Here is a 27,815-nt window from a genome sequence, read left to right as displayed (position 1 = left end):
CCTATCAAAGAGTAGTAAACACCCTCTGCTTCCTTCCCCCAGTGAAAAGGGAGGGAATGGCAGTGAGCATCCTCAAAACGCTACCACATTGCACTCCTTGGCTGCTGTTCCTGACCCACCTCCTTATTTTCCGTTTTAATAGGATGAAGAACCTAGTACCATAAAGTCTAGAATAACGTGCATCTAATTACGCTAGTAATTACGCTAGAGTTAAGCGAGCTGTTTACTATGCACATCAGTTCTTGAACAAAGTATTAAAACCTGTGCATAGCAAGAATTCTAACCTCCTTCCCTCCATTCCTTTAAAATAGCTATGAATGCTCTTATGTCATAGGAAAGAAAAAAAAAGCAAACAAAAAAAAAGAAATGTATAGAAATAAAATGATCGACTGATAGATTTTGAAAGAGAAATATCAGCACACTCTACTAAAAACTCTGTATAGGCTCTGGACGACCCTGCTGAAGTATTTTCATGAATGCGATTCTTTCTGCCAGGATCTTCCACGTCTAAGACTGCAATACAACTTGTTATCCAAGCATTCATCAAAATGATTCCAAGAGACTTAACGTTTCATCGGATAAAATTTTATTTTTTATAAAAAAAGATAGAACCAGAGGCTACTTTTAAATGAAATCATTTATTAAACCAATCTGTTTTATAGGAGGTATATATATATATATTTTATCATTAAGACAACTTCAATGAAATGACTATCTACAAAAATGACTTTGATTGTTTTATTTTCATGTCACCATACATGAACAGATGGATTTTATGTCTTATGAAAACATTTTACTCAGTATCAAAAATGTACACATTTTAATAACCATTTCTATGGTCTGAAGGGATTTTTACATTTAATTTCAAAAATAAGTGTCATTTTATTGCCGTACATGTTACAGCTTAAGCTTAAATCATTCTATACATAATAAAAGTGTTGTGTAGATATACGGGCAATTTTTCATGTTGTCACATACCTTCATTTTCAAGACACAGAGGTGGGGCATTTGCATTTTTCTTTTCTTTTTTAAGCAAAGGCTAAAATATGTACTGATGTGAGCACAAAGCAACAGTTTTTAAGAACAAAACCAGTTTTAATGGCACAAGAGTTAGCATTTTTATAAATTAACAGCCAGAGTTCTTGATTATGGAAACAGATACATGAGATTCCAGTCCTTCCCTCAGGGCTTTGCTCTCTGGAAGAATACCTGTCAAAATTTATTAAAAAAAAAAAAAAAAAGGAAAAGGAATACAAATTTAAGACATGGTATGTTTGAGATGTAAGATAAATAGACAGAGCTCATTTTCTACTTTAACATAACGAACCATGAGTTACAAGGATGTGACTTGTGCTATTTGATTACATTTACACCCTCAGAAATAACACATTCTCTATAATTACAGCATAAGTTTTTTTTTTTTATTTCAACTGTTAAGTAACACAAGCCACAAGAATACCAGGCTACTGAAAAAATGGCAAGGTGCAAAGCGTAAGTGCAATTCTACAGATGTAGTTTGTTGTTACTGCTCTTTCTTTCATGTAACAGCTTAGAGATTATGTAACTGCTTCTGCTGCTTAGAGGTTCACTATAACTAAAAGCTTATAAATAATTTTAGTCTCATGTTAGGACATTCTGTATTTCAATTTTAGTTCAGGTATGTGCCATGAGTGAATTATGTGTCAATGTTCAAATGGAATTAAAAATGATCTAATAAAAAAACAAACAAACAAACTTTTACCTTTAAGTAGTTTTTAAAAACTTTAGCATCAGGCTGCTGAAGTGCTTGACAGAATTCCTGTAAGAGAGAATGAAATTCTAAAGAAGTAAATGAAGCACAAGACAACCTGACATACATTAGGAGCATATAAAATATCTTGTATGTATAGCCATTGATCTTAGTGTAACCAAAGGAAAAGCATGTTATGGATAAAAAGAAAGAACTGCATTCTGGGATGAGAAAAGCTGTATGGTCAAATATAGAATATGAAGTTCACTTCCAGAGGAATAGACAGAAGCAAGAACTGCAGTCAAGGAGATTCTAAACGTTTAACTTTTCTAGTAACTTTTGGTGGCTTTGAAATGAATACTTCAGGCAAACATTTTCACTTCAGTGATATTTCTCACATACACATGAAGTGACTCTAGATTACAGCAGAACGTCTGCCCCTTCTGAAAGTTACAGTCTTAGACCAGAAAACAACACTGGGGCAAGCAACAGATAATACTTGATCCTTACGTATATGTAATACCACTTCAAAGTTCTACAGTTTAGGAGACATTTGTACTCATTACAAAACTTAAAGCAAGCCTGATTCCTACAGCACCCGAATTAATTGCAATTTCAGATTCTTAGCCTACAGGTAACATTTTCTTTACTGCAATGCTTACCATATGGCTAACAATGCTTAATGTTGAGACAGTAGACAAGCGTAAAGTGTCACTTTTGAGAATCCTCTTATACTGCTTACTACTTCAAAATAAACACACAAAACCCACACCTGTTTTGGTGTAGTACGTTATTTTGACAGTAGAGCCAGTGCTGTGGCTTAGCATTGAATACAGCCTTTATTACCGCACTTAGTGTACATTTAACATTCTTCATTGTTTTACTTTTGAGTTGCTATTATAAGTTACCTGATACTCAAGTACAAATTTATTTGTGTTGAAGTAGGAGGATGACTTTTTTGCAAGGTACCCTTGCACTAATTTCACTCCTTACACTAAATTAATCCTATTCCAATATGCAGTAACAGAATAATTTTTACTGAGGGATAGTAGGAGGTTAGCTTTGTCAGTATAGATTTTATTCCCGTATAAAATTTCTGCATATTAACAGTTTTCCAAATGTTCTTTTGGGAATTCCTACCTGAATTATCTCAGGAGCTACTTGCAAAGAAGGCAAATACTCTTGCTGAAGATATTGAATGCATTCAGGACCCTAAAGAAAAGCAGCACATAATTTAAGTATATTTTTCTATATACTTATGGAAAGTCACAACCCTATACTGCACGGTACGGAAGAGTTTTAGAACAGATGGTCTATATGGCTATTTTACAGAGAAGCTATGCGTGTCAAACACCAAGCGTTCACAGATGTCTCAGATGTTAGCAAATAAAAAGAATTATCTTAATGTTGGCATTAAGGATTCAACTGCATTTTGGTATCTTTCATTACACAGAAGAATGCACTGAAAATTGTACTGAAATAAGTTTACAATAGAGTCAATTTGCGACATGTCAATTGTAAAAGTCAGTTAAAAAAGAAGGTCCCAGCTGGAGAAAAAGGAATGCAAATGATAAGTTCTCCTCAACGCAATCTCCTCTCTGCAAGTTTGTAAATAACTTCTCATAATTTTAGTTTAGTTGTGATTTTAACTTATATTAGATAGAGAGAAGTTAGTCGGCAAGTTAAAGGGCTTAGCAGTAACATGAACATAGAAACTGCTTGGTTTCCCATTAAAACAGAAATATGCTGTAGTGCCTTAGTCATTAGCCAATGCAAACCATTTCTTCCACACGTTTCTCAATATAATCTATTAAGATACTGAAAACCGCCCTTCATTTTTGCAGAAGTACTCTATAGTACAACTCTAATCACTCTTTCGTGGTAGCTGAAGTACTACATTGAAAAGTATAAAGCCTATAGATCACTTAAACGCAGCAACAGTTGAGTGATAGGATTTTTCTCCCTTAATTAAGGAGTCAGTATTTTGCAGTATATTATCAAGACGGAGAAGTACTGGATTCTCTATTCCTACACAGCACTATATTCACCCTATTCATTTACATAAAAGTAGAATAGAAATTCATCTAAATAAGTATCTAATTTCTAGAAATTAATGAAAACATTAGAAAGAAACCTGCAAGAGTTACTCCTTGTAAAGTACTCTGAAGCTTACCCTTTTGAGATGAATCGTCTTTAATGTCACTGCACATTCTGATAAAGCCTGTAATGTAATGCATAACATTAGACTCTTCAATTAGTCTACTAGTTAAGTATTTACATCCAAAGATCCTAAAGTCAGTCCCAAAACAAGGGCTAGTGTATGCCACTGTTCCCTTCTTTTCCCTCACCCAAGACTAACTGAGCCTCAATCAAACTTTACTTCCAATTTTTGTTCCTCTCTAACCAGAAAATTATCTGTCACAGCTGAACCCTAAACAACCTAAGGAAGAGCTACCTGTTTGTTCACTTTCACTGAGTGGTAGTTTGCAAGTAATACAGGTCAATGTCAAATACTCAAACCTGCAATTCTCTAGCTTGATTTTGAGCACAGGTGAACTACAGAATACAGTGCCATAACATGTAAAAACTAACCATACAAATACCCCATTAAGAAAAAATAAGGTATTTTCTTTGTAAGACAAGACAACCCTTAATACCACGTGGCCATTATTTTTTTTTTCCCTTCAGTCTGCCACATGGCAATGAGAATAAAAGAAAAAAACAAACTGTGATACATACCAATACTGTCTGGGCATCTGCTAAGTCAAACGTTTGCTTCAAAGGTGCTAAGAAACATGCAGGTACAATGTGCTTGTAGACAAAGTCTGCAAAACCTACTGGTCCATCTTTACCTCCTGAAAAGAGAAATAACATTTCATGTTCTACCGTTGCTTCCCAGACAGAAGCAGCTGCAAAGGAATTATGGAAAGAATCTTACCCCAAAGCTCCACCAACTTCGAAAGAATAATAAAACAAGTCTTCTGTGCAATAGGATCTGGGTAATCCACTGCTCCTTGAATGACAGTGAACAACACACGTTCCACATTCTCTGCACCTTAAACAAATTAAAGGGAGCTTGTCATTTAAACCTGCAACCCAGGAGTTTCTGTACTATTGCACAATTTTTTATTTTTATTTTTTTAAAGAATACTGACCTGGAAGACATGTTTCAACTTCAAAATAGCCTTTTTTGCACAAATTTCAAATATTTTTGGAAAGTTTCCCCTACGATGCAAGACAACTCTTATTTAGGTTATTTACTTATTTATTTTCAAAGTTTGGAGATGTTTTTTCCCCCCCTATTCTGGCCTTTAACACAATTAAAGGTGAGGGGGGACCTTGATCTGCTTAGAAGTGTTTTCTCCTCTTGACCCAAACATGACAGCTAATTAAAACTCAGCAGCACCCAAGTAATTCACTTATCTTCCAATACAGGGAAAGGTGATTTTTTTTTTTATCATACTTCAAACTTCTGTGATGCTTTTATGCTTATTTCTATTTGATTCCTGTAAAATTTATTGGCCTATTACAACTACCAAAATGCCTCTTTCAAGAAAGCTCTTACTACTACTTAACACCATCCTTTCCTTTTCCATAGGTATTACAAGCATTTTAGGATGGGGGGAGAAAGTCTGAGCTCTAACTACCAGATGAGTTTCTTTAAAGTTTTTCAGATCCCTTCCTTTTTTGATGGAATGCAGACCAAGAGAATTACTTAGTAAAGAATCGAGACACTGGACATCTGGCTTTGAATTCCTGTTATGAAAAATAGAATTAATTTGCATTTCAGAAAGCCTGTTAAGTACATATTTAATAAGTCATGATACATTTTAGCATAGTTGTTAACATCAGGTGATAGTAATAAAAATTGCAGAAGTCACGGATGTGCATTTCTGAAAATGAGCAACACAGAATGAAAACTGGGAGTCGTGAATGTCCTTGCCAAGCAGCTTGAACACTGCCATCTGTTTTTAAATTATTTTCTAGGGGAAAATATTGTTTGATCTCTGATTCAGTAATCAAATACAATAATGCATGATGACGCACAAAGCATTCTTCTTATAAACAGAGTCATCATACTCAAGCTGAAAAAAAAATCAATAGGAAGAATATGCCTACTACAGCTGGATTTTACAAACCCAAATTCTTGCTTAAACAGGTAAGTGTAATACTGTATTTGCATCAGTCCATTCTATCTTAGCATAGTTAATAGCACTTGGCAGAAACTAGGCTTGTGATTTTAGCAGTCCAACCACCATAGTGCCATCCTCAAGAAACTGAACTACTTACCTTGATTAGCTATGACTTCACTCATTCCACTGCCAGTTACTGTCTGCAGAAAAGCAAAGTAACTCCTCCGTAACATTTGTTTTTCTAAAGCAGCAGACTGGTCATTTTCTTCTGCTGGAAGGAGCAACACTTCAAAAATAGCATGAAGTAGTGGCATAAACATCTGTTGCAGAAAAGGTGAAACCTGTGTCTGTGGAGATTGGAAGAAAAAAGTATGAGCACAAGCAGTTACTGAAACTGACACTTGGAAATTAAAAGCTCAGGGCTTGTTACAATTCTCAGCTTTGATTCACTTTCAAAGTTAATATTTTTGTGTACCAAGTACATACAGCAAAGAAAGTCACATCAGGGCCACCAAGAACATTATTGCATCTTGACTTACGTGCCACCTACTTCATGTCTTTTGTACAAAAATATCTAGTCTCAGCTAATCTCATTCTGAGTAGGAACAGAAGCTTTAGCCACATTTCTCATCCTTTTGTTCAGGCAGACTATTTCTAAGTCCCCAAAATATAAAGGTGGGCTATTGTAAAGTCACTGTTGTTACATAAAAGTGTACCTTTAAGATGTTAAAACCAAAAGCAGACCACCTTTTTCAGTACTTAAAGTTCACCTCAGTGTACATTTTGGGCAACAACAGTGCATTGAGATCTTGTAAATCATAAAAAGTTCATTGTGTCTGTAAAAAAAACTGTGCTGCAAGTAATACTTTATTTTTAAATATTAAACACAAAAATTCAGAAACAACATAAAACTTTGAGACTAATCAAAGAAAAACTTGTTACTGTGAGTCTAGCAATACATGCCAGTGGTTGAAGACTGTCTGCTTCCAAGAGTCATAGAAATATACATTTTTATTAAACGTCAGGCAAGGTTTTGACACACATCACCTCTTTGCTGGTTCCAGAAAACTATCTATTCATCAATAGTTGGACTCCAGAAAACTTATGCAATATCATACCTTAAATTTTGCTGTTATTTGGTTTATAAGAGGAATGAATTCCTGAAGATCTTTTGCTTCGCAATCCTTAAGCATGTGTTCAGAGGCAGAAGGAATGAAGGGAAGAACTTCTTCCTCTAGGCAAATAATCATGCGGTGGAGGAAAGTGCGGACACCGCTTCTCAGAACTTCCTTTTGTAATGGACAACTGAGAGCCGGCAAAAACGTTTGTAAGCAGTCCAGATATACCTCAGAGCAGCCACATTGTTTTACAGTTTGCTTATTGCTGAAAGCCTTGCTGGTTCGGCTGTAAAAGCAATACACCAAGTTTCATATAAGCTCACGTTCTATATGACAGAGAAGCAATAACACTGAGAACAACGTATGCTTTAAAACCCATATACTAAACTAAAATACTATGCTTTGTGAAATGGGAGCCAAACACCAGAAGAAACAATTACTTGATATGAAGTAACTATGCTTTGGCAGTTTTTGGAGAATTGAATTCTAACAAATCACAAACAATATATGATTAGAACAGCTCCAGACAATTATTTGAGGAAGCTATTTCATAAGGAAGGGAATAGATGCTGCTGGTTCATTATAAACGTGCTAAATATTCTTTATCTACATCTTTAACAGCCTTCTTTAAGGGGATTTAACTCATTTTCTGGGCTACTATAAGAAATTTTACAGCCACTAGGGATATTCTAGGTCAATACAACACAAATAGAGACTCAGACCCTCCTGCTAATAATTTCTTTCATTTAAATTCTTTAAAATAAATTCACTTTTACTCAAATGAGAAACACACATGCAGACATTGTGCAGTACCTACCTAGCAAACCCAACAGCATGATTGAGGCAGTCAGCCAGTGCCATCTGTCTGTCCTCATCTTGTGCCATCATCAGCTTTTCTAACAATACTTTGAACTTCTCCATCAGTGGAGTCAACAAATTCCTCATTAGAGCCTGTTTTCTTTCTGCGGAGTATTCACTGTTAACTATCAATACTCCAGCTGTTTCATAAATGAAAAGTTGATCATCACTGCTTAACAGAGCTTGGTAACCATTTTCCTAAAATGGAAGATAACAGGCATAATTCACTGTGTCCTCTATCAAAATCACTCTTTCTTTAATCACACTTTTCTTTAATTTCTACAGTACAGTTACAACACTTTAGGTATTTCTTTTACTACCTAGACAGAAGTGTAAAGCACAGGCAAAACTTAGTTGAAGGAACAAAAATTTCTATACAATTCAAACAGCCTTCTATACACTTTTCTTTTGCCTATACACCCAGAAATCCAAAAAAGGAAGATTCTTAAAGTTAGGTTCAAATGTAAACATGCAATTATGCAATTCATCTCCCCGCCCCCCCCCCCCCCCCCCCCCCCAAATCCAAGACAATTATTTGTGCTTAAATGTTTGTGTACTAAGCTCACAATTTAGTATGTATTTGGGCTCACTGATGAATAACCACAAGCCCTATTTATTACAAAAAATGCTGTAAATACTCACAGGAGGAGAAAGTTCCAGAAGGTCTTGTATTCTATTCAGAACATCTTCAATAAAGGGATTCATTTGTTTACTGAAGTAAAACAAAAATATATGACACTATTTAGAAGTGTGTGCATTTTTACAAAATTGCCATTTTCCTTAAGGTGTAAAGCTTGACATTAAACTACCTTCCTAATATAGAACATCCCTTTGAGCATTAGAGCACAGTTTTAGAAAAACCTGGGTTACAGATATGGTGCTTGTGGTAGGCCAAATAAATACGTGGTACAGCTGAAAAATAAGCATTTTTTTCTCTCCCTCATTTTTTAAAAATATGCATAAACAGCATCACTCAGAGTGAAGTATTTTCATTAATAGTGAAAAAAAAAATAGAATCCTTCTGAAATGTGTTCCATCTTGGAGCTTCTCCTGCCTCTACATTCAAACATGTTTGTGAAGTAAGACCAATAGGTCAGGGATATCTGAAGGGCTCTAATAGCCTGAGTAAACTCCAAGTATAAATTTTGTAAATATTGAAATCACTCTCATCTGTGCTTACAGAGGGGGAAAAAAAAGGCAGACATCTATATCGTTGATCAGTTTCAACATCTAATCAAAATCGATTAAGTATATGTATTCAAGTTCTTTGTTCTATGACAAATTTGTCCACTACTAGCTTGGTATTACATAGTAGGACTACTCTGTTAGAGAACTGTTTTGTCATATTACTTCACAGCAGTCCATTTAAAGCCCTGCCTGTTTCAGTGACAGCTGTGATGCTCCTATTTTACCATACATAAGCCTTCTGCACAATTTGAATACATTTGTAGCAGCTCTACTCACTTAAGAGACTTGACAAATCTGGAAAAAAGGTAAGCTGTTCGACTTCGTACTTTTGGACTTGTATGGCGAAGACCACGGTGATCTAAAAATGCCATCTGCAATCAAGAAAAAGTATTTCAGCTTACAATCCCTGAACAAGGTGGGGAAAACTAGTCATACAAAAATTTAAGAAAGTCAGCATCTTTAGTGATGTTCAGAAAAGAAAAAAGTTCTTAAATATAAGAAAACTTATCTACACTTACTAGTTGAATATGTAAATTAGGAGAAACTTACTAGAACAGTTGGAATGTGCTGAGGTTCAACAGCAAAGAATTTTTCATATCTAACCACTGTTTCAAAGAATTCCAGAGTCACTGATGTATGCTGATAGGCACTAACACCAGAAGTCACTAGCTACAAATAAAAGCATTAGCAAGTTAGTACTTTACCCATTTATAACACCAAAATAGTACAATGTAGTTGAAATGCTGGTAATTAACATAAATCATATGAACTGAAGTGTTTGTCTTTATTAGCGTTTTTAAATAGCTCCCACATCACACATGCTTACCGTTCTCATCATATCTTGCAAAGCCGTAGCTTTTGTAACATCACCAGAGAAGTGAGCACCATGAGATACAGGAAGAGCCTCAGCCAACATATACAACAGCCTTATCGCTACCTCTACTTCCATAAATCGTGTAGTCTGCCAATTTCTAGAGAAACATTAAGAAAATCACATCAGTCAACAGAGATTATGAAATAATCACAGTTCTACCACATTAAAATATTCTTTTGAATATTCAGAAACATAGCATAAAAAAAGATTTCAGATAAGAAAATAAATACTCTAGGACCTAAGGCAGGATTTCAGGATGCTTCTGAAGACCTCATCCACACATGTAACACCTCTCCATCAGGGTGCTAACAATTTTCTTTGACCAGTTTCAACTTAAAAGCTACAGATTTTTCCAAGTGTTTCTTTAGGCACAAAGATCTACTTTGATGTGCCAACAAGGCATTCACCTTCACTTAAAGAGAGGGCTCACTAAAAAGCAAGGCACAAGGAAGGCACTGATGACACCATATTTTGATTTGCACACAGCCATCCACCTAGCCAGGCATCTAGCTTATTTACGTGCATAGTTCTCAGGATTGGTTCTGTTCTTTTTGTAAGAATTAAAAAAACTTCACCGTTGTTTCTCTTCTGCATCCAACTTTGTTTTTCTGCTAGCAATAGTATTCAAAATAATTTTCCATATCTCATAAGCATTTCCTGGCAGTGTAAAGTGAACACTTGTCCAAACGGATGTCGTGTAGGTCTAAATGACAAAGATGAAGAGACACCCCAAGGAGAACAAAAAATAGCTACCATTTAAGGTTTCAAAAGAAAGCTTCTTCTTTCTAAGAAGCGGAGTAAAATTATTTTTATCATGAAGTTACACAAAGTCACACTTAGAGAATTGCAACTAGCTTATTCTATCAATAGGCTTTGCCTTGCTACATCACGCTTACGTTTAGTGCAAACCCTGAGAGTAAGAAAGGCAAGAAAGCTAACAAAATTGTATTCACGTAAAGAAGTTAAAAACCAAAAATCTTACTGAAGTGTAGTGTTAAAGACTCTGCGGACAGATGCCAACAATAACTCTGGTGAGACCTGAGCAAGTCTGTCCAGCAACAGTTTCAACTGCTTTCTGTACTCCACAAACATTGCTTCATCTTCACCCTACAAAACATTCACGTCAGTTAAGTACATATTTGCACGTTTAAATACATCCAGAACTGTTTTAGACAATTGCACCTAAAACAAAAATGTGTACATACACGAACAGCACAACACTCTCTGAAAATTCAATAATGCTCTTGCAACATGACTGCTGGCTCCTTTATTGTCTGGTTGCAATATGTTGAGATCCATTGCATTCAGTCCAGAAATACACTAAAAAGGCTTTCCAAACTGAAAACTAGCCAAAAAGTATAAGAAAGAAAATGCTCCTGGCAAAGCATTATTGACCTGTTTCTTGAAAATTGACTCATTCCTCATAAAGATGTTCTTCCTCAGCATCTTAGTTTTAAAATTAATCTGACAGAAACAGTGAACTTGGACTACACGTAGTCCATGTTAATCTCTAAAACCATTGCTCTCAACAGCCCAGAGCAAAATGCCTAACACATTCAATCATTACTGCTGGCTGGCACGGGCAGAAAGTGAAATCAAAGAAATTCCTCCTCTTTTAGGCTATTTTTGCAGGGGTTTGGCCTCCTCCACTCAAAGTAGGTCAAGTAGTATCTCTGAAGTGTTTCATTACACAACGTTTCTTAAATCTTTTTGCGTGACAGTAGAAACGTGCAAACTGAAAAACACTCAAGCACTGAACAAGCCAGCTCAACAGCTATGTTTAGTTAACAGCGCAGTCATATTTACTTAGGAATAGTTCTGTACAAATGCAGCCAGAATTACTCTGTTAACTAAACTGGCTTGGATATCCTTTTACTATGTTGTTTTGTCTTATGCAGATCTCAGGTTAAAAAATACGCTTTCCACACAGAAAAAAATCAGTCTACAGACCTTAGCTTTCTACTTTCACATCCTTACCAAATGAAAAATATGTTTTTTAAAACACGAGAAAGTTTTACTACATGTAATTTAAGTTGCATTTGCCTGTTTATTCACACAATACCTCATTTTCAAAGTTATATTCTTCATCATATGTCAACTTCTTCATAACAGCCAACATGATTGCCTAAGATAAAGAAGAAAACAGAACTAAGGGTAGAAGCAGAAAAGCGGTAAGAAGCAACAGTTAAAATCCTACAGGAAAGAATAACATTAAGGCAAACGTTAAAATATTTGTAAGCATTTAAATCCCATTTGAATTATTATTTTCTGAGGTTTAACAGTATTAACGATCCATATTAGAACAGATTCTATCCAGAGAATACACAGATATCATTCCAGATGACCGGTATGCATGACTTTGAGCTCTGTTTAACAGTATTATCTGGCTGTATTTCCTGCTTCTAATCTGTGCTGTACAGTTCACACTGAAAACAACAATTAGAGGTGACTGAACTAGGCAGAGGAAGCTAAACAGGATGTCCGAGTTCATATTTTAAAGAGGTAGGTCAGCTCAGCCATCACATCGCATTCCCTAATAACCACCTTTCGGAGATGGTGAGGCATTTATTTATTTATTTTTGCCAGGTTAACAATCTGAATTGGTTCAGCAAACGATTCAAGAACAACAGCCAGGACCAGCAAACAAGAATAAGAAAAGCAAAACCTTCCCTTTTCCACAGCAGCAAGTTGTTAGATCAGTCCAAGTGCTAACGTGTAATTTCACTTTAGCAGGGACTGTCCGTAAGTCCTAAAACAGGAATAAAGACTTGATCTTGTCTCTACTGAAGTCTCAAATGCTAAATGTATCACTTTGATGTTACAAAGCACTTATTATTTCATGTGTTAGAACTTTGATATAATGTTTAAAATATATAGAGTACTCAACTCCATTCACATTTTCCAGGATGGAAAAAACTGGACGACAGACTGACACAGCTAGCTAAAACAGATGTTTAGAAATCTGTTATACTTTAATTTTCACTTTAGTTTAAGAGTTTGTTCTGGGGAGCCTACAAAAATATGTACTAGATCTAAACATTCCAAATGAACAGAAAGCTATCCCAGATAGCAAAAACTAGAGTCAAAGGCAGCCTTTTCCTTATGTTTATTACAACAACAAAGTGTAAGAAATCTGAGAGAATATTCAGTAGCAACAGGTAATTGGGCAGGGCATTTCCATGCTCCTTACACATGGAGCGGACTCACTAAATGTTAGAGAAGACTCGGTAGAATTATAACAGGTATTTGATCAGTGTTACAGAGCACCTGATCCCTATTCCTAATACCAGGTTAAAATAACTTGCTCCACCATTTGTTAAGTTCCGTAGTTGACAGTTTTTGTATTTTTTTTTTTTATTTCAACTATAGCAAATGAAAATTGTGATCATATCTGCAACAACTTAATTAGTATTTTGCTATTCTCTTCCACTACTGGAGGTTCTAAATGTAGGTACCCATTCAAGTCAGGTAAGCAATAAAGAAGAAAAAGGTAAATAAAGTAATAATAATAATAATGAACTTTTGATGAATTAATCATGATGTTTTTCTTTTTAAGTGCAAAAAAACTTAAGTTCTTTAACACCAAAACAGGCTGGTAAATTAAACTTAGGTTAGTGAAATGAAATTCTTGGTGATCTTGCATAAACAGGCATTTGCAATAGTTTGAGGAAGAACGTGGTCATATGGCAAGAATGTGGTCAGGCTTTCTATTGACACCAAGTGTCTGCATCGTATGCAAGCATTCTCTGCAGGAAGTAAAATTAAAGAATTAAAAGAATTATAAAATCTCAGTGTGATATGCTTGTAGACAGAAATGCCTAGAAACAGCTGTCATTTTAAGAATTAAAGATATAATCCTGCAGATGAGAAAAAACTTTGCAACTTCAAAGGCACAATAAACATGATTCCCTTTCCTCCCATTCAAGTAATGCACAAGTTGAAAGTGGTAACTTCTTAGGTGCAAAATTTTAAAGGAATGCTGCTAAGCATATGATTTAAAGCTTGGTAAGAAAGTCAGCCAAAAGACAGACTGTTTCAAAATTTTCTTATTATGAATTGGATGAAAGAAGAGAGATTGGTACGATTGCTTCTCAATTAAACACAAATCCTCAATAAACTTACGAAATAATTATAACTGGAAGTTCTTCAGTACAAAAGCAACTTCAACATAATCACAGTTCTGGACAGCAACACCTTCAAATTTTAAGTGCCTTAATGTGTGCTGCAGTAGTAATTTGGTTTGAACAGAAGAGAGAAAGTATCAAAAATAAAAGATTCAGTAATACTATCAAACTTAGGTTACCTCATCCACTTTAAACAAACATTAAACAAAACCAGATCCAGATAGTCTGGACACTATCCAAACTCAAATGTTAATGTTAGAACAGCTCAGTTTTCTTTGTAAAGGAAAAGGAATCACAGCAGTCAGCTATATGAGCTTACAGAGGATCTGTACCAACCTAGCCAATAACATTTAAATTGGTACATCCACATTGGTGCAGAAGTGCCACAGTGAAGAAAAAATTTAAAAACTGTGCTGAAAAAATAAACAGGCAAGTTTACTACTTCCAAAACTGGACACAAAGTTATTTATTAATTTTAATGACTAATGTATAAACTTAAGCTTAATGCATAGCTTAATGCATGTAGCTGCTCATCCTAAGAACAAGCATTATATTCAAATAGCAGCTTCTTTCATAAGTTTAACTCCTGATATCATCAAGGGTTGAATTTTATGACAACTCTTCCCATATTTCTTCCATTTCTTTGGGATTATGGCAGGTTTTAATAAAAAATACAAAGCTCCAGGAGAAAACGTCTTCTATCTTGGTTTAAGACCATTCTGTCAATAACCTGTCCAGGAGTATACCAAGATAAGGTACTGACGGCCCTTGGGAAGACCAGCACTTAAATAGCTTTCATCTTTATGTACAATTCAACATAGGCTTACTAATTAAAGAAACAACTGCAGGTATTGAGTGGAAGATTGAACATATTGTCCTTACTTTTAATTATTGTCATATGAATCACAGAATGGACGGGGTTGGAAGGGACCTCTGAAGTTCATCTGGTCCAAATCCTGCCGAACAAGGTCACCTAGAGCACATTGCACAGGATGGCATCCAGGTGGGTTTTGAATATCTCCAGAGAAGGAGATTCCACAGCCTCTGTGGGCAACCTGTTCAGTGCTCTGTCACCCTCACAGCAAAGAAGTGCCCCCTCATATTCAGCCAGAACCTTCTGGGTTTCAGTTTGTGCCTGTTGCCGGGCACAACTGAAAAGAGACTGGCTCCATCCTCTTGACACTCTCCCCTCAGATATTTATACACATTGATGAGGTCTCCCCTCAGTCTTCTCTTTTCCTGCTGGCAACACTCTTCCAAATGCAGTCCAGGATACCGTTGGCCTTCTTGGCCACAAGGGCACATTGCTGACTCATGGTCAGCCTGGACATTTTAAGGCATACAAATAGTACATGATTTGTTTCAACAAAAATAAAAGTTCTGACACAAAATGTGTTTTTGCAATAAGAAGCCTTGTAAAAAGAAAGTCAACACTTACCTCTACATTAGCTTTTTGTTGGTCTGAAAGTGCAGAAAGCTACAAAAGAAATTTCAAGTGTTACTTTTTGTATTGTAACTCCTTTGCTACATTCCAGTAGCAAAAGACAGGTTTGCTTTTTGTATTTTTTTTTAAACAGCTATATGATCTGCAACCCTCCTGTCCATTATTGCAAGATTTAACACAGTTCCTACGGATTTCTAAACAAAACTATGTAAGCAGTATGCTCACAGCCAGTGAATGTACTGAATACTAGTTAGTCAAAAGGTTATAAGTCAGCTTAAAAAAATATTAGCTTCATACATTCCCACAAAATCAAAGTAAATAATACATCAGAAATGATGTTAAATTGAAGCCAGACATATTTACTTGTTTCAAGATGTGAAGGTAGTCGTAACAAAAGCCGATGATATTAGATGAGATGTCATCATCTTCATGAATGAGCAGCTGCAACATTAGGGACACTTTTGCTTCAATAGCTTGCAGAGTGTCTTGAGCACTCTTCATATCACCATTTTTTATCAGTTTAGTCCAACTAGCTATTAACGCTTGCCCCATTCCATTGACCAGCTTTGAAAATCTGGCCAGAAAATCCACATCATCTTCCTGTAAGAAAAGATATCTGATTAAAAATACTAGCAGAGCTGAGGTTTAAATGGCATGAGCTTACCGATGGTACTACCCACATTTAGTATGTAGCAGAAGTAAAAGCAACATTTGATTCCCAGATGGAAAGTATAATTATCTGGTTTGTTTTCTCTGGAGATTAGAAGAAAAAAGGAAAAGCAATGCTTGAGAGCTGGCTGCCCTCCATTATACAAAAGTAGTTTGCTCATCTCTTCAAATTAGCTTGTTTCACTTTTTGCTTTACAGCAAGAAGCTGGCTAGCAGGTTCAAAATAAAAGAGGAAGCACATACCTACCATAAATTTTAGTCTGTATAAGAGGAAAAACTTTATGGGAAAACTTCAAAGAATTAACAGCTGCACCTCACTTCAGAAATACTGATAACAAGCAACAGTCAGTACTGCCTGTAAAAGCGAGTGATTATTTAATATTTATGGCTTGCTTTTGCAGAAATACATTGATCAGAATTGAGAAACACTGCTAGATCAGTCATCCCAAACAGATGCTTTAATCCATGTCAGAGCTGCACAAGTGCAGAGCAATAACAAGTCTCTCTGAAAGACTGAGATCTTCAGAGGTTTTTTTAGAGAAATGACTCCTGAATTGATGAATGCACATTTTTTGCCTTCTGGAAGGAACATATATTGGATGCAGACTTCACAATAAAGAGAAAGCTTCCTTGCAATCCAAGAACTAAGGAGTGGTTCCTCTTTCTCCATAGCACATAGCAAACAGTTATTCCTGAAGTACTATAACCTCATGGGGAATATGTATTTGGTTGGTAGGTGTATTCTTCCAGCTCCCAGATAATAATTTCAAGCCTCACGTCTGACAGTGCAGGCATGCATAACAGCACACATGACCTAAAAAAGTTAGTCTAATGTCTCGCACTAAAAACTTCTGCCTTGGCTATATTCTTAAAACACCTTGGCTAGAATATCCATTACAGAGTCATTCAGAATGGAAGACACAAGGCAACAAGTCATAAAAGCAGCATAAACAGCATGCGCACCACACTTCTGGAGAGGAATAGGAGTTACACAATACCTTCTAGAACAACAAAAAAAAACACCTCATGCTGAAGACAAACAAAATGCAGTGACTGTACTTTAAATGAGTAAGGTACATTAATAACCAGCTGTTAATTTAAGTATGAGAAAAGTACAAGAAGTGTTTAACGTTGCTAGAGAAGCACAGCTAATTCTCCCTATATTTGTGGACTTACCTTGACAGTTTTCTGTTAACCTGCTTATTTAAGAACTGTCTGAAACTTGTGACTCATTCCTATTGTAAAAGCAATTTACAAACCTGATCAATACTGAAGAGGCCAGCAGACTGTAATACTTGACATAAAGATTCAACCAATTTTGTTTTATCAATTGGGTCCATTCCCTTATTTACAATTTCAAACAGACAATCACAAGCTTCTTCCCGGAGGACTTCCACAGACATGTGACCTAGCAGCATATTTATAAACCTTTGGAAAAAAAAAAAAGTTTATATTTAAAAGTACACAGTAGCATCATATAGAAGCTTTGTATTATTTGTGTGAATATTTAAAAACGTCTTATTAAGAAGAAACCATTAGGAAGTCTTTTGTACTGACTAAACCCAGCATTTTATACATTTTAAGGACAACCAAGCAAAATCTGCAGTGTTTATTTTTACCATTATATCAGTCTGGCTTGCCAAGTCAATTGCTCTTCAGAAACAAAAGACTCAAACATTTACATACAATTAAAGTCTCTATTCAAAGACAAGTTTTAATGTAGTTCCACAGAAATACAGACAACATACTAGCAAGTTTTGTACTATCTCCTCTCCCCCCAGAGATATCCCATCAAAAAATCCTTACCTTTCATTAGCTATCAGGCTCAAATCTATCCAGGATACATAAGCTCCAACTACTTCAAGGCACTGGCATGTCAACTCCGAGTTATTACACTGATAGTTTTGTAAGATTTGGTACCACGATTCCACCAAACTTGGAATGCACTGTTCCCTCATAGTATCTTTTAATAAAGTGTTCCTACGAGCCTCCTATCAACACAGGAAACAGAATAAATCAATCCTGTCATAGAATAGCAGCATTTTCTCAAACTAGTACCATTTTTGCATCCAATACCAGAAACTCCATGTCATAACTAGATAAACAACTCAAATCAAAAGCCCAAAAAGAGCATTTTTTTTCCTTGTAAGAAAAAAAAAATGGCCTAGTTTTCTCCTCCCCTCCCCTTTTTTTTCCCTCTTTTTTTTTTTCCTACCACAATGCCCAAACACTTAAGAAAGGCAAAGGAGAAAGAAGTCTTCTAGATGATTAAATGGACTTTTGACATTAGGACTCCTTCAAAAATGCAGTAGTAGAAATTAACGTTATAAAATGAGTCAGTGTAACATTATGTTGGCTAACTCAGCTCCTTACTTTTTGTTTGCTTGCTCTTCAAGCAAAAAAATGCATTAACTGAGAAGTATGAAATCAAAAAAAGCATTAAACAACATATGGCTTTGGATCTAAACCACCTCATGTCTCTAAGGCAGAGCTGCCATAGGAAAAAAGACGAAGAAAACTTCTTCTGTCTTTTGCTGCAATTAGAGAATGTTTTTGAACTTCAAAACAAATATTAATGTGAAGTAATAACTTGCCTCTGATGTATGAACAACATCACGGTCTACCAGCTCAGCGTCAACAGCCATCAGGATTCTGAGGTACATATCCACACCTCGTGGATTAAGGTCAACTACTGATAAAATATCGAAAAAAAACTTGGGCCATTTTGTGAGATATTCAGTAACAAAAAGCAACGCAAAGACTTGTGCAGCTTTGTTCCGAATAAAAGTCTTCTCAGGCTGGGGATTCAGCATCTGGTAGAAAAAACATTTGTAAATTTTTACTAAATTAGAGAAAAATCAGATATGCTTGTTGATCTCTGTACAGTGATTAAGGTACTACTTTCCTCCTTTTATCAGCTGAGATTTATAAAAAGCCTTTCTTCCTAATGATTTTGAAAAAAAAAATTAGCTAAATTATAATGAAGCAGGGAAAACATTCTTGGTGACGCAGTCCTGATTTTTTCATTCAGTACAAAAATATTAAGCATACTATTCAAAAACTAAATGTCTTCATTTCTTGTCTGAAGTAAACAAGTACTTCTGGAAAACACGTTACGGTCCTCAGGTAGCTAGCTTTGCCCAAGTTAGATGTTAGTAAGAATAGCAAGGAGTTCTTCTAGATCTCCATTATTCTTCAGGAGAAAATGGAATCTGTCACTACCAATTTTTCTCTCCCTCCTTCCCCCCGCCTCATTGGAACAGCTTGCCACAAAGAGAAAAAAAACACAACCCATTTCACAACAACCTGTTCAAGTTGTATTATATTCCATTTCTTAATGTTCAGATCTCCACAAACAAAGCAACTATAATTTGGAATTGGAATGATATTGGAATGAGAGCCAGATAACGGCAGGTATAGGCAAAGACCAGCAACAGTTCACTCCACAGTTGTGCAGATTCCAAACTCTTGGGTCCAACTGATACTACAGCTTCAGCTGATACTCTAACTCCAGTAACTCAGTCCCTAAAAACAGTAGCCGATACACTACCACAGCATTACCAGAGCAGGTGATACGAGGAGTCTCATCCTTTCATTTACGAACATCTGCCAGCACTCTAAGCAGACAGGACACAGGCCAGGAGCGTTGTGAAAACAGAATTACCACTCCTATTCTAGACACTCAAGAACGTCAGGAATCTAGATTACACCTCTCTAGAGGGAAACTTTAAATGCTCCTTACTTCACACACAATAGTTAAACCGCAATCATTATCTGACATAAGAATTTTATATTTAGTATTAAGTTCAAGCACAGATTTCCTTACAACATATAATTTTAAAAAAATAAAAAAAATAGCTTCTTAAAAGTTTTTACTGTCACATACTGTATACCTTCAGGAATATATTTTTAAACTCAAATGACAGATTAGACATTTAGCCTGCACTGAATGCACTACGTTAGCTTACCATGCAAAACTGCTGTAACGTAACACACTTACCTGGGCTTGCAGCCATGTTATAAGCGTTTCCCTAATTAGCTGCTGCTGGACTTCAGTAAGTTCAGAGTATCTGAAACAAAGCATAATAAGATCAAAATATGTCTGCTTCATGGAAAGAGCAACATTCACTAAAGCAAAAACCAGTTTAATAACTACGCTACACATTAGTGTAAATTAAAGGTTTCTAGAAAAAGGAATTTACACAGCTATTAACATATTAAAATTCTGAATAAAAGATGTATTAAAATAACGAAAAACATTTTGGCTGTATTAAAGAATTATGTCTCCAGGCATTAATACCTCCTTTATCAGAGTAGGAGCTTGAAATTTTGCAGGAAGTCTGCCCTTCTACAAGGGACAGGACTTACGACCCTGATAAAAACACACCTTTGACTGGTAAGCCATGGGGAGAACAAATAACATTTGTATATGCTCAAATTTGATTACTACACTATTCGAAGACGCTGACAATAGCGAACACAAGGAAGTCCTTCACTGATCTGACCCTACAGGACATTGATTATCACATGTATGTCAGAACAAGCAAAGCAAAGCAAACAAGGAATTCAATTCTGCTTTGCATCATGCACAAGTCTTGGCAGAACTCTACGTTATAACCAGCCCAACTCATATACTACCCACACATATTCCTTCTGAGGACTAGGCAAGTTGAGAAGACTCTTCCTGCCATTACTTCTCCAGGGTGCTACAGCTCTGGTACACCCCCTGACAGGAATGACTGCTGAATGCCATCTCAGTGTTCCTGTTAAAGTATCTAGTCATTAAGGAGAAGAAAAAAGCAACCCCACTGAAAACAGTGAAAAAATGAGACGCAGGAAAACAGGAGAAAACACTGCAAGAAGCAGATGACAGAAGTGACACATGCAGATGAAGGCGGACAATGAGGTAAGACCAAGTTAATAAAATCTCAAAGAGATAAGTCTTTAATTTTTGCTCTGATACTTAATTGTGAACCTCAGCTGCAATATACATCTTATTTCTATCTGGAGCCTGGCCCACATGCTCAGTGTACTGCAACCAGCACACTGATATCCCAGAGGCAGACACCTCTGCCATGATGTTGGAGGCCAGACACCAAAGGAGCCCAAAGTATGAAACAAATATAGTTCCACACACCTAAACTTTTACCGTTTCAAATTATTTTGTCCTAAAATTATGAAGCTACAGAAACACTACACAGTGAAAACACTACTTTCTCACAACATCTCTGCCATGCTTATTGCATGAATAAGGCTTTGTCTGGAGTCCAGGATTCTGTACTGAGTAAGGCTGCTGTTTGCAGGACTTAAACTCCTTTTTTTTTTTTTTTTTTGGTAAAAATTAATGAGAGTGTGGAGTAAGGCTTAAAGGGCAATGCTAAGTAAGTTTCATTCCACACTTGGTGATCGGGTCTGTGTTGGGCCATATGCAGGCATTAGACTAGCTAGGGAGAGCATGCTGCTAAGACACCAGCTACTTCTCTCCCAGGAAAAGCTGAAGGAACACAAGAAGTCCTGTGGGACGAATTAAGCTCATCAACCACACTGAGGTAATGGTTTACAGAATAAAGGTTCTAAAAGCTTTTAGTCAGGAACGACATCCCATTTTAAGTTTATTTGCAAGCAGAATAAAAAGAAAATCAAAATAACATTGCATGGTTGCTATCAAGAAAGATTACTAACTTGAACTTAATTTGATGTTCCAGAACTTGAAAGCAAAAGAACTTGATGTGATCATCACTAGAAAAGAAGACAAAATTCTGTTAGATGTGGCAGTATGGTACACTTCTCTGTGAAGAACAAAATTCCTCATATCTTACAACCAGGTGGTGCCTTTGGCAGTTCAAGAACTACCGTGCACTGAAGAAAAAGTCTACGCAAAAACAGCAAATACTCTAGCAATGCATTTGAAAAAAACAATGTGCAACTAATATTGATATTCCCTCTTATAATATTTTTTTTCTTATGTTCACCAGTTTATCATGCTATGAGTTTGGTATTGAACATAAACTACAATATGTATTGCATCCTGCCTTTAAAAAAACTAAAAATTGTATGAATCAGTGTATTTTAGTAAACAGAGACTACAACTGTTTTTCAAATGTTGCATGGTTTTGTTAATCACTGCGTACTCTGCTGGAGTCTGAGAAGCTTTAAACAATCTTTTGCAAAAAAAGTGTTCACTATCAATCACTGATATTATTTGGGAGATATACATCCCTGAGTTTCCTTCCAACTTGCATCATTGTATGACACAGCAGCAACCTATTATTTGAGATCCAAGTACACAACTTTGTGCAAAAACAGGGGTGACGACGCTTTGCATTTTGAAAAATAGGGGGGTGAGGCACTGTTCCTAAGCTTAGTGCATATAAAGCCTACATTCTCACAACTTGACAGTTTCAGCACTCCTCCCCTCCCCAGAATTGAATGGGGATGCATTCAGTGGGCTTGAGTGCATTTTTTTTGCCCTGGATTTCATAACGCAGCAGTCTTTAAGCTACCAAATTAATATTGGGTTTTATTTATACATTATTCTTCCTTGAAAGACATTATATGGAAATCACAGATTAACAGTGATACTAAGAATGGCATGAAGACCATATTAACTTTCAGCAATTTACAGTTTGCTAATTATGCTGTAAAGATAAAAAAAAAAAAAAAACAACACCCCAAAGACCCAAACATATTACTAATGAAAATAAGCAACGATTCTTATCTATATTACCTGTATATACTCTGAGCTAATGCTTCTGCGCAGACTTGCCAAGCATCCTGAGATATCTTGAGCTGCTCAAAGTAGGCTAGTGCCTGCAAATATTCAAGTAAGAAGGAATGAAAAAGCCAAAAACACACACACACACACAAAAACAAACAAACAAAAAAACCCACAGCCAGACATCTTATTCACACTTGACACATTTAAACACCTCTCCTTCAAAAAAACACAAACAGTATTTGGAAAGAGGTTTTTATGTGGCTTCCTCATTACCACAACACAAGTGTTTCTCCAAATGTTAACCCTACAGGTACCTACCTCCACTGTACATTCAAGACAAAGGTTTCTATTACTTCTATATAAAAAGGTCAGATTCACAGAACTGGTGAGGTTAAAGGGGACTTCTGGTGATAGTCCAGTCCAACTTGCCTGCTGAAAGCAGGGTCAGCTAGGAGAAGTTGCTCAGGGCCTTGTCCACTAGGGTTTAAAATACAACTTCCAAGGGTGGAAGTTCAAGTCCAAGTTAAAAATTTAGGTTTTTCACTGAAAACGACTCACAATTTTTATTGCACAGCTTTGGTTGTATTCTACATCTCAAGCAGCATTCGAACACAGTCATTGACTGACCACCTGACAAACATCAGTGTGTGAACCTATTAAGGAGACTGGAAAGAACTGTCTACTTCAGCCAAATTGTAGACGCCCAAGTTGTTGATCAGTTCTTCTAAGAACGTCCTGAAAACAGTTCACTCGATCTAATTGCTTTAAGATTTAGTGTGACTTGCTATACAAAAGAGTAAAATAATTTTTGAAACAGAGATTTGATTGACACATTATTTTAAGCCTATGAAGGCTTGTCTTTCAAGCTTATTTTTTCCACTAACTTAACTGTTTACATTCAACAAAGTGATTATTCAGGGAGTTGAATTAAGTTCTTAAAACAAGAGTTCATTGTAGACAGCACTGGCAATATCCTTCTACTGAACAGTTTTAATAGCTGATGTTTGAGATGCATTTTATGTGAAGTCCCTTTCCGTATGAATAGCAAAAAGATATGTCACCTTTTAGTATAAAATATTTCAGAACTATGCAGATTGCATGGTTAAAATGTCAATGAATTTGTAAGCTTCAAATTCCATAGCGACATTCTGTTAACAAAACTTTAAACTTTAGCTATATCCCTCTTTTCAGGAAGGACAAACACCCACAATAAACATATTTAACGAGCTGCTTAGCAATACCAGCATGCAGTAAACTACATTTGTAACTGCCTTACATGTTCTGGGATTCGTTTTGTGAACACCAAAAGATATTAAGTATCCACACTTCTGAAGGATTTTACTGAACATCATCCTGTATGCAACAATGAGTAAGCAGAACTCTTTACTCATTTGATAGTTACAGTAATGCCTTGCCACATAAGCACCTCTCATATCACGTAACTGTTACCATTTACTATGATTATTTTCTTAAGTTACTCTAAACTTCACCACAGTTCAAAAACCGATGTTTCATTACAAGACACTGAAGGTAGGCAATCCATTCAAACAACAATAACAATAATAATAATAAAACCACACAAAAAAACAATCCCCACCTAAGAATTAAAGGGCAATTTTAAGCAATATTGTTTCCAGTGGCTGCTTTTCATTCTGTGGGAACCTGCGTAAGGTACTGAGCAAAAAGTACAGATAATTGAAAGGACTGGAAAAGCCAGAGGAGCCCAGAGAAATAAATTCTGTACACGTTAACTGTAACTTCACAGAGTTGGAAACAACTCCTGCAGCTTACATGCATGCCTGCAACATGACAGTTTGCACATGCCACCACAAACCCTTTGTGCTGGTTAACCCGATAACAATCAAGAAAGCGTTAGACTTTTCAGTGAAGCAACACTCCAAATTATTAGAGAGATACGCAAGTTAATTACATACTCTTTGTCTGAAGTCTGCATCAGCATTTGGGTTTAGCCCCAAAAGGGCTTGTTCATCCATCTCTACTGCTATACGATTGGTTTCCTACTCCTACTAACAGGTTTGCCCACTTCTTCTAGAGGAGAGCCTACGATCATCTGAAAATAGAGAAAGAGATTTTATTTGCCCAGCACAGCAATAAAAATTAAACGCAGGACAGCAGCAACCGCAGGCGTTTGCACACAAATCTCAGACACCCAGCATGAACTCCACCACAGCATGAGCATGCATTTTTCTGATACAGAAAACAAAATGCAAACTCCCTTAATCACCCTTCGATAACAGAAGTGCCGTAAGGTGAACTATTTAACTGAAAGGCTGGAACTTAAATTTCAAGCACGTGAAGTTTCAGCAAGATATGACGTAAGCATAAATCATCTGCTTAAATGATACACAACAGTATTTTTTATCCCACAAGCTTAGCAACTGCAAAAATAAGCTTCTCTACTCATCTCTAAAATATTGTTAAGATGCTTCATAAAACCATTTGTAAAGTATTTCCCCTGGGGAACAAAACCCATTAGGAGGTCTTTCTTCTAAAGAAAGGGCATGCTGGAGAAGTGTCATAGACATTAACCACAAAATACATCATACTGAGCTGTTAACAAAGCTGCCTCTCCTGCTAATGGGTGCTAATTTACTAGTGATGATTTTTATTTAGAAATTTCAGTGTAAAACTAACAAGCAAGCTGGACAAATGTTCTAGAGATTGTGTCTCTACAAGCTGCTCTGTAATGCTCTGGATAAAGCACAGCGGATTAAAAAAAGTCTCTGTCAAATACGCAGATGCTGTTAGACAGCAAGAGGGGACAAAAATCCACCTAGCCGTCAAAAAAAATTCCCACATGGTAACATCATTAATCAGGCCTGAAGCAAGGCCTCGTTATGTAAGCACGTAGGAGGCAGGGGAAAGGAAGACAGACAAGAGGAGGAGAGGAAACACAAAGTAACTGTGGTCTGAAACTGCCTCCATGCCTGTAGGTAGAATTTCCGATTTCTTAGCGTGACATGCCTGGTGCAAGCTCTGCTGTGAGCCCTCCCCCCGAAGAAAAGTGGCCCAGTGACAGCGAGCACGCCTGGAAGGGAAAGCCCAGCATTTGGTGTGACAGCGGACAGACATTCCTACAAAAGCCATTACAGAACCTATGATAACTAAATGCATCACGAAAGGCAATTTAATACCCAAAATTAAGCAGGCGCGCACACAAAAATGCAGGTTGTGGCAGCACAGAAACCAGAAAGTCTGGAACAAAGCAATGACTCGTGGCAAAACGAGCTCTGCACACTGCCTTACGACACAGAGCAATCCCGCGCGGGGTCAAAACCTTTAGGGATTAAAGCTGCTCTGCTGAGGCTTCGCCCTCTGCGTCCCCAGCTCGTTTTCCCCATAACCAACAGCCAGAACAGGCAGACGAGGGGGGAAAAAAAAGTAAAATGCTGTAGGAAAAAATGCTTTTTTGGACAGCATCTTTCAGATGGGGCCTGGTCCACAGTTACACAAGGAGAACTGTTTCAACTTACACAGGCATATTTCTGGCATATTTTCCCGCTGATATCACTTGATCCTCTGCCCGAAAGATAGGAATCTTCCACACACAGGTGACAGGTTTTGCTATTAAAAATAACCTGGCTCAAAATGTGTTCTCTTCACGTGTTCAGCTAACAGCAAGGCCAGGCGGTTCTACTAACCTCGTATATGCTACGTGAGCATATTTAAAATTTGATCCTCTACCAAATATCCTTTCCTAAGAGTTTTAGGTTGACTAGCCCGCTCTGGAGAACAATTAATCAGACAGCTTTCTGAAAAGACCCGTTCAAATACCCTAACAGAACAGCTTCTCATGGTACCTGGGTTTAGCTGAGCAAGTCGCTTTTCCTGCACAGATGAATTTTACTAACAAGTTACGCTTGGAAAGCAAGGCCCGACTGTAATTTTAAGAGAATTTGCCCAATCAATCGAAATATACACCCAGCTGTAACACCGAGTATGGCGTTCAAGGCAGTTTTACTTGTAAATGGTGTTCGCCACTAACATTAAAAGTTAACACACAGCTGTGCAGAAGGCAACGCCAAAACACAGAGGAGGTTTTTTTTGTGGCTGCTGCTAGCCAGTGCCCCGTGATGGGCGGCTGAGATCCCAGTGCAGCCAGAAGGGTGCAGGTCGTTAGCAGCAGGGTCACACAGGTGCACGTCTCGCTAACTGGGATGGGAAATGGGGATATGAGGTACTCTCCTCCGCAGTGCCTACGAGAGCACTCGGTAAGAGGCTGCTTCCCCACAGGGACGGGGGCAGACCCCGCCGCGGCACCAAGCAGGGGGGGCAGGGCAGGGCAGGCCGCCCGCCCGGGCAGCCTTACCCAGGGGCCTAGCGGTGACAGCGCCTCACAGGCGGCACCGCGGGGCCCCTCGCAGCCCCGCCGGGCACAGCAGGCGCCGTGCCCGCTGCTTCCCCCCACCCCACCCCGGGGTCCTCCCGGTTCCCCCCCGACCCCTGCGGCACCTCCCCGGGGAGCGGCGAGGCCCCGGCCCGCCCCCCCCCGCCGTTACCTTCCCGGTCACTGCGCCATGGCCGCGGCCGCTCCCGCCCCGCAGCTCCGGGGCCGCCACGAGCATAGGGAGCGGGCAGGGCCGGGCCGGGCCGCGCCGCCTCGGCTGGCGGCGGCAGGAGGAGGAGGAGGAGGAGAAGGGGGGGGAGGAAGACGCCCAAGGGGAGGTGCCGCGGCCCTCACGCGTCCGGGAAGAGGTGCCCCCGCCCCTCAGCGGTGGAGCAGGACTACAACTCCCAGCGTGCCCCGCGGCGCGCCGCTCGGCAGACACAGCCTGCCGCGCCGCGGGACACGCTGGGAGTTGTAGTCCTGCACCGAAGCACCCTGGGAGAGGTAGTCCCGCCGCGCGGTGGGGTACGTGTTACATGGCAGGTTACCGGCCGTGAGGCGGGGAGACGGGCACGGCACAGCCGCACGGCGCCGGGAAGCCACCCGCACAAC

At 37.8% G+C, this 27,815-nt stretch overlaps 1 protein-coding gene across 2 annotated transcripts; it reads right to left on the bottom strand.

Annotated features, from left to right (window-relative positions):
* Positions 1 to 622: 622 nt before the first annotated feature.
* XPOT (exportin for tRNA) lies at positions 623 to 27,608 on the bottom strand. 2 transcript variants are annotated; one of them, XM_080576637.1, is made up of 25 exons: positions 27,376 to 27,608; positions 24,790 to 24,926; positions 22,865 to 22,947; positions 21,820 to 21,876; positions 20,138 to 20,207; positions 18,732 to 18,950; positions 17,944 to 18,128; positions 17,397 to 17,565; positions 15,832 to 16,068; positions 15,463 to 15,501; positions 11,963 to 12,025; positions 10,883 to 11,007; positions 9,853 to 9,997; positions 9,576 to 9,695; positions 9,303 to 9,397; positions 8,481 to 8,550; positions 7,798 to 8,036; positions 6,981 to 7,266; positions 6,020 to 6,209; positions 4,668 to 4,784; positions 4,469 to 4,584; positions 3,903 to 3,950; positions 2,870 to 2,941; positions 1,742 to 1,798; positions 623 to 1,209 (listed from the first exon to the last, which is right to left on the bottom strand). In XM_080576637.1, the coding sequence occupies exons 2-25, from the start codon at positions 24,847 to 24,849 to the stop codon at positions 1,183 to 1,185; spliced, it is 2,889 nt and encodes a 962-aa protein (XP_080432763.1). In that variant the 5' UTR covers positions 24,850 to 24,926; positions 27,376 to 27,608; the 3' UTR covers positions 623 to 1,182. The 2 variants fall into 2 exon arrangements, with proteins under 2 accessions (XP_080432763.1, XP_080432764.1); XM_080576638.1 differs by lacking the exon at positions 27,376 to 27,608 and adding an exon at positions 26,350 to 26,439.
* Between the last annotated feature and the right edge of the window lie 207 nt (positions 27,609 to 27,815).

This window comes from Anser brachyrhynchus (genome assembly GCF_964034855.1).
Source record: "Anser brachyrhynchus genome assembly, chromosome: 1".
NCBI lineage: Eukaryota > Metazoa > Chordata > Aves > Anseriformes > Anatidae > Anser > Anser brachyrhynchus.
This window is presented reverse-complemented; position numbering and strand designations above follow the sequence as displayed.

Excerpts from the sequence above, each read along its gene's own strand:
- XPOT (XM_080576637.1), bottom strand. The coding sequence starts at position 24,849 with ATGGATGAACAAGCCCTTTTGGGGCTAAACCCAAATGCTGATGCAGAC. Across the intron at positions 11,008-11,962 it reads AATATAACTTTGAAAATGAG|GGTGAAGATGAAGCAATGTT; the intron begins GTATTGTGTGAA and ends AATGTTTTGTAG. Across the intron at positions 4,585-4,667 it reads GAAGTTGGTGGAGCTTTGGG|GAGGTAAAGATGGACCAGTA; the intron begins GTAAGATTCTTT and ends TTCTCTTTTCAG.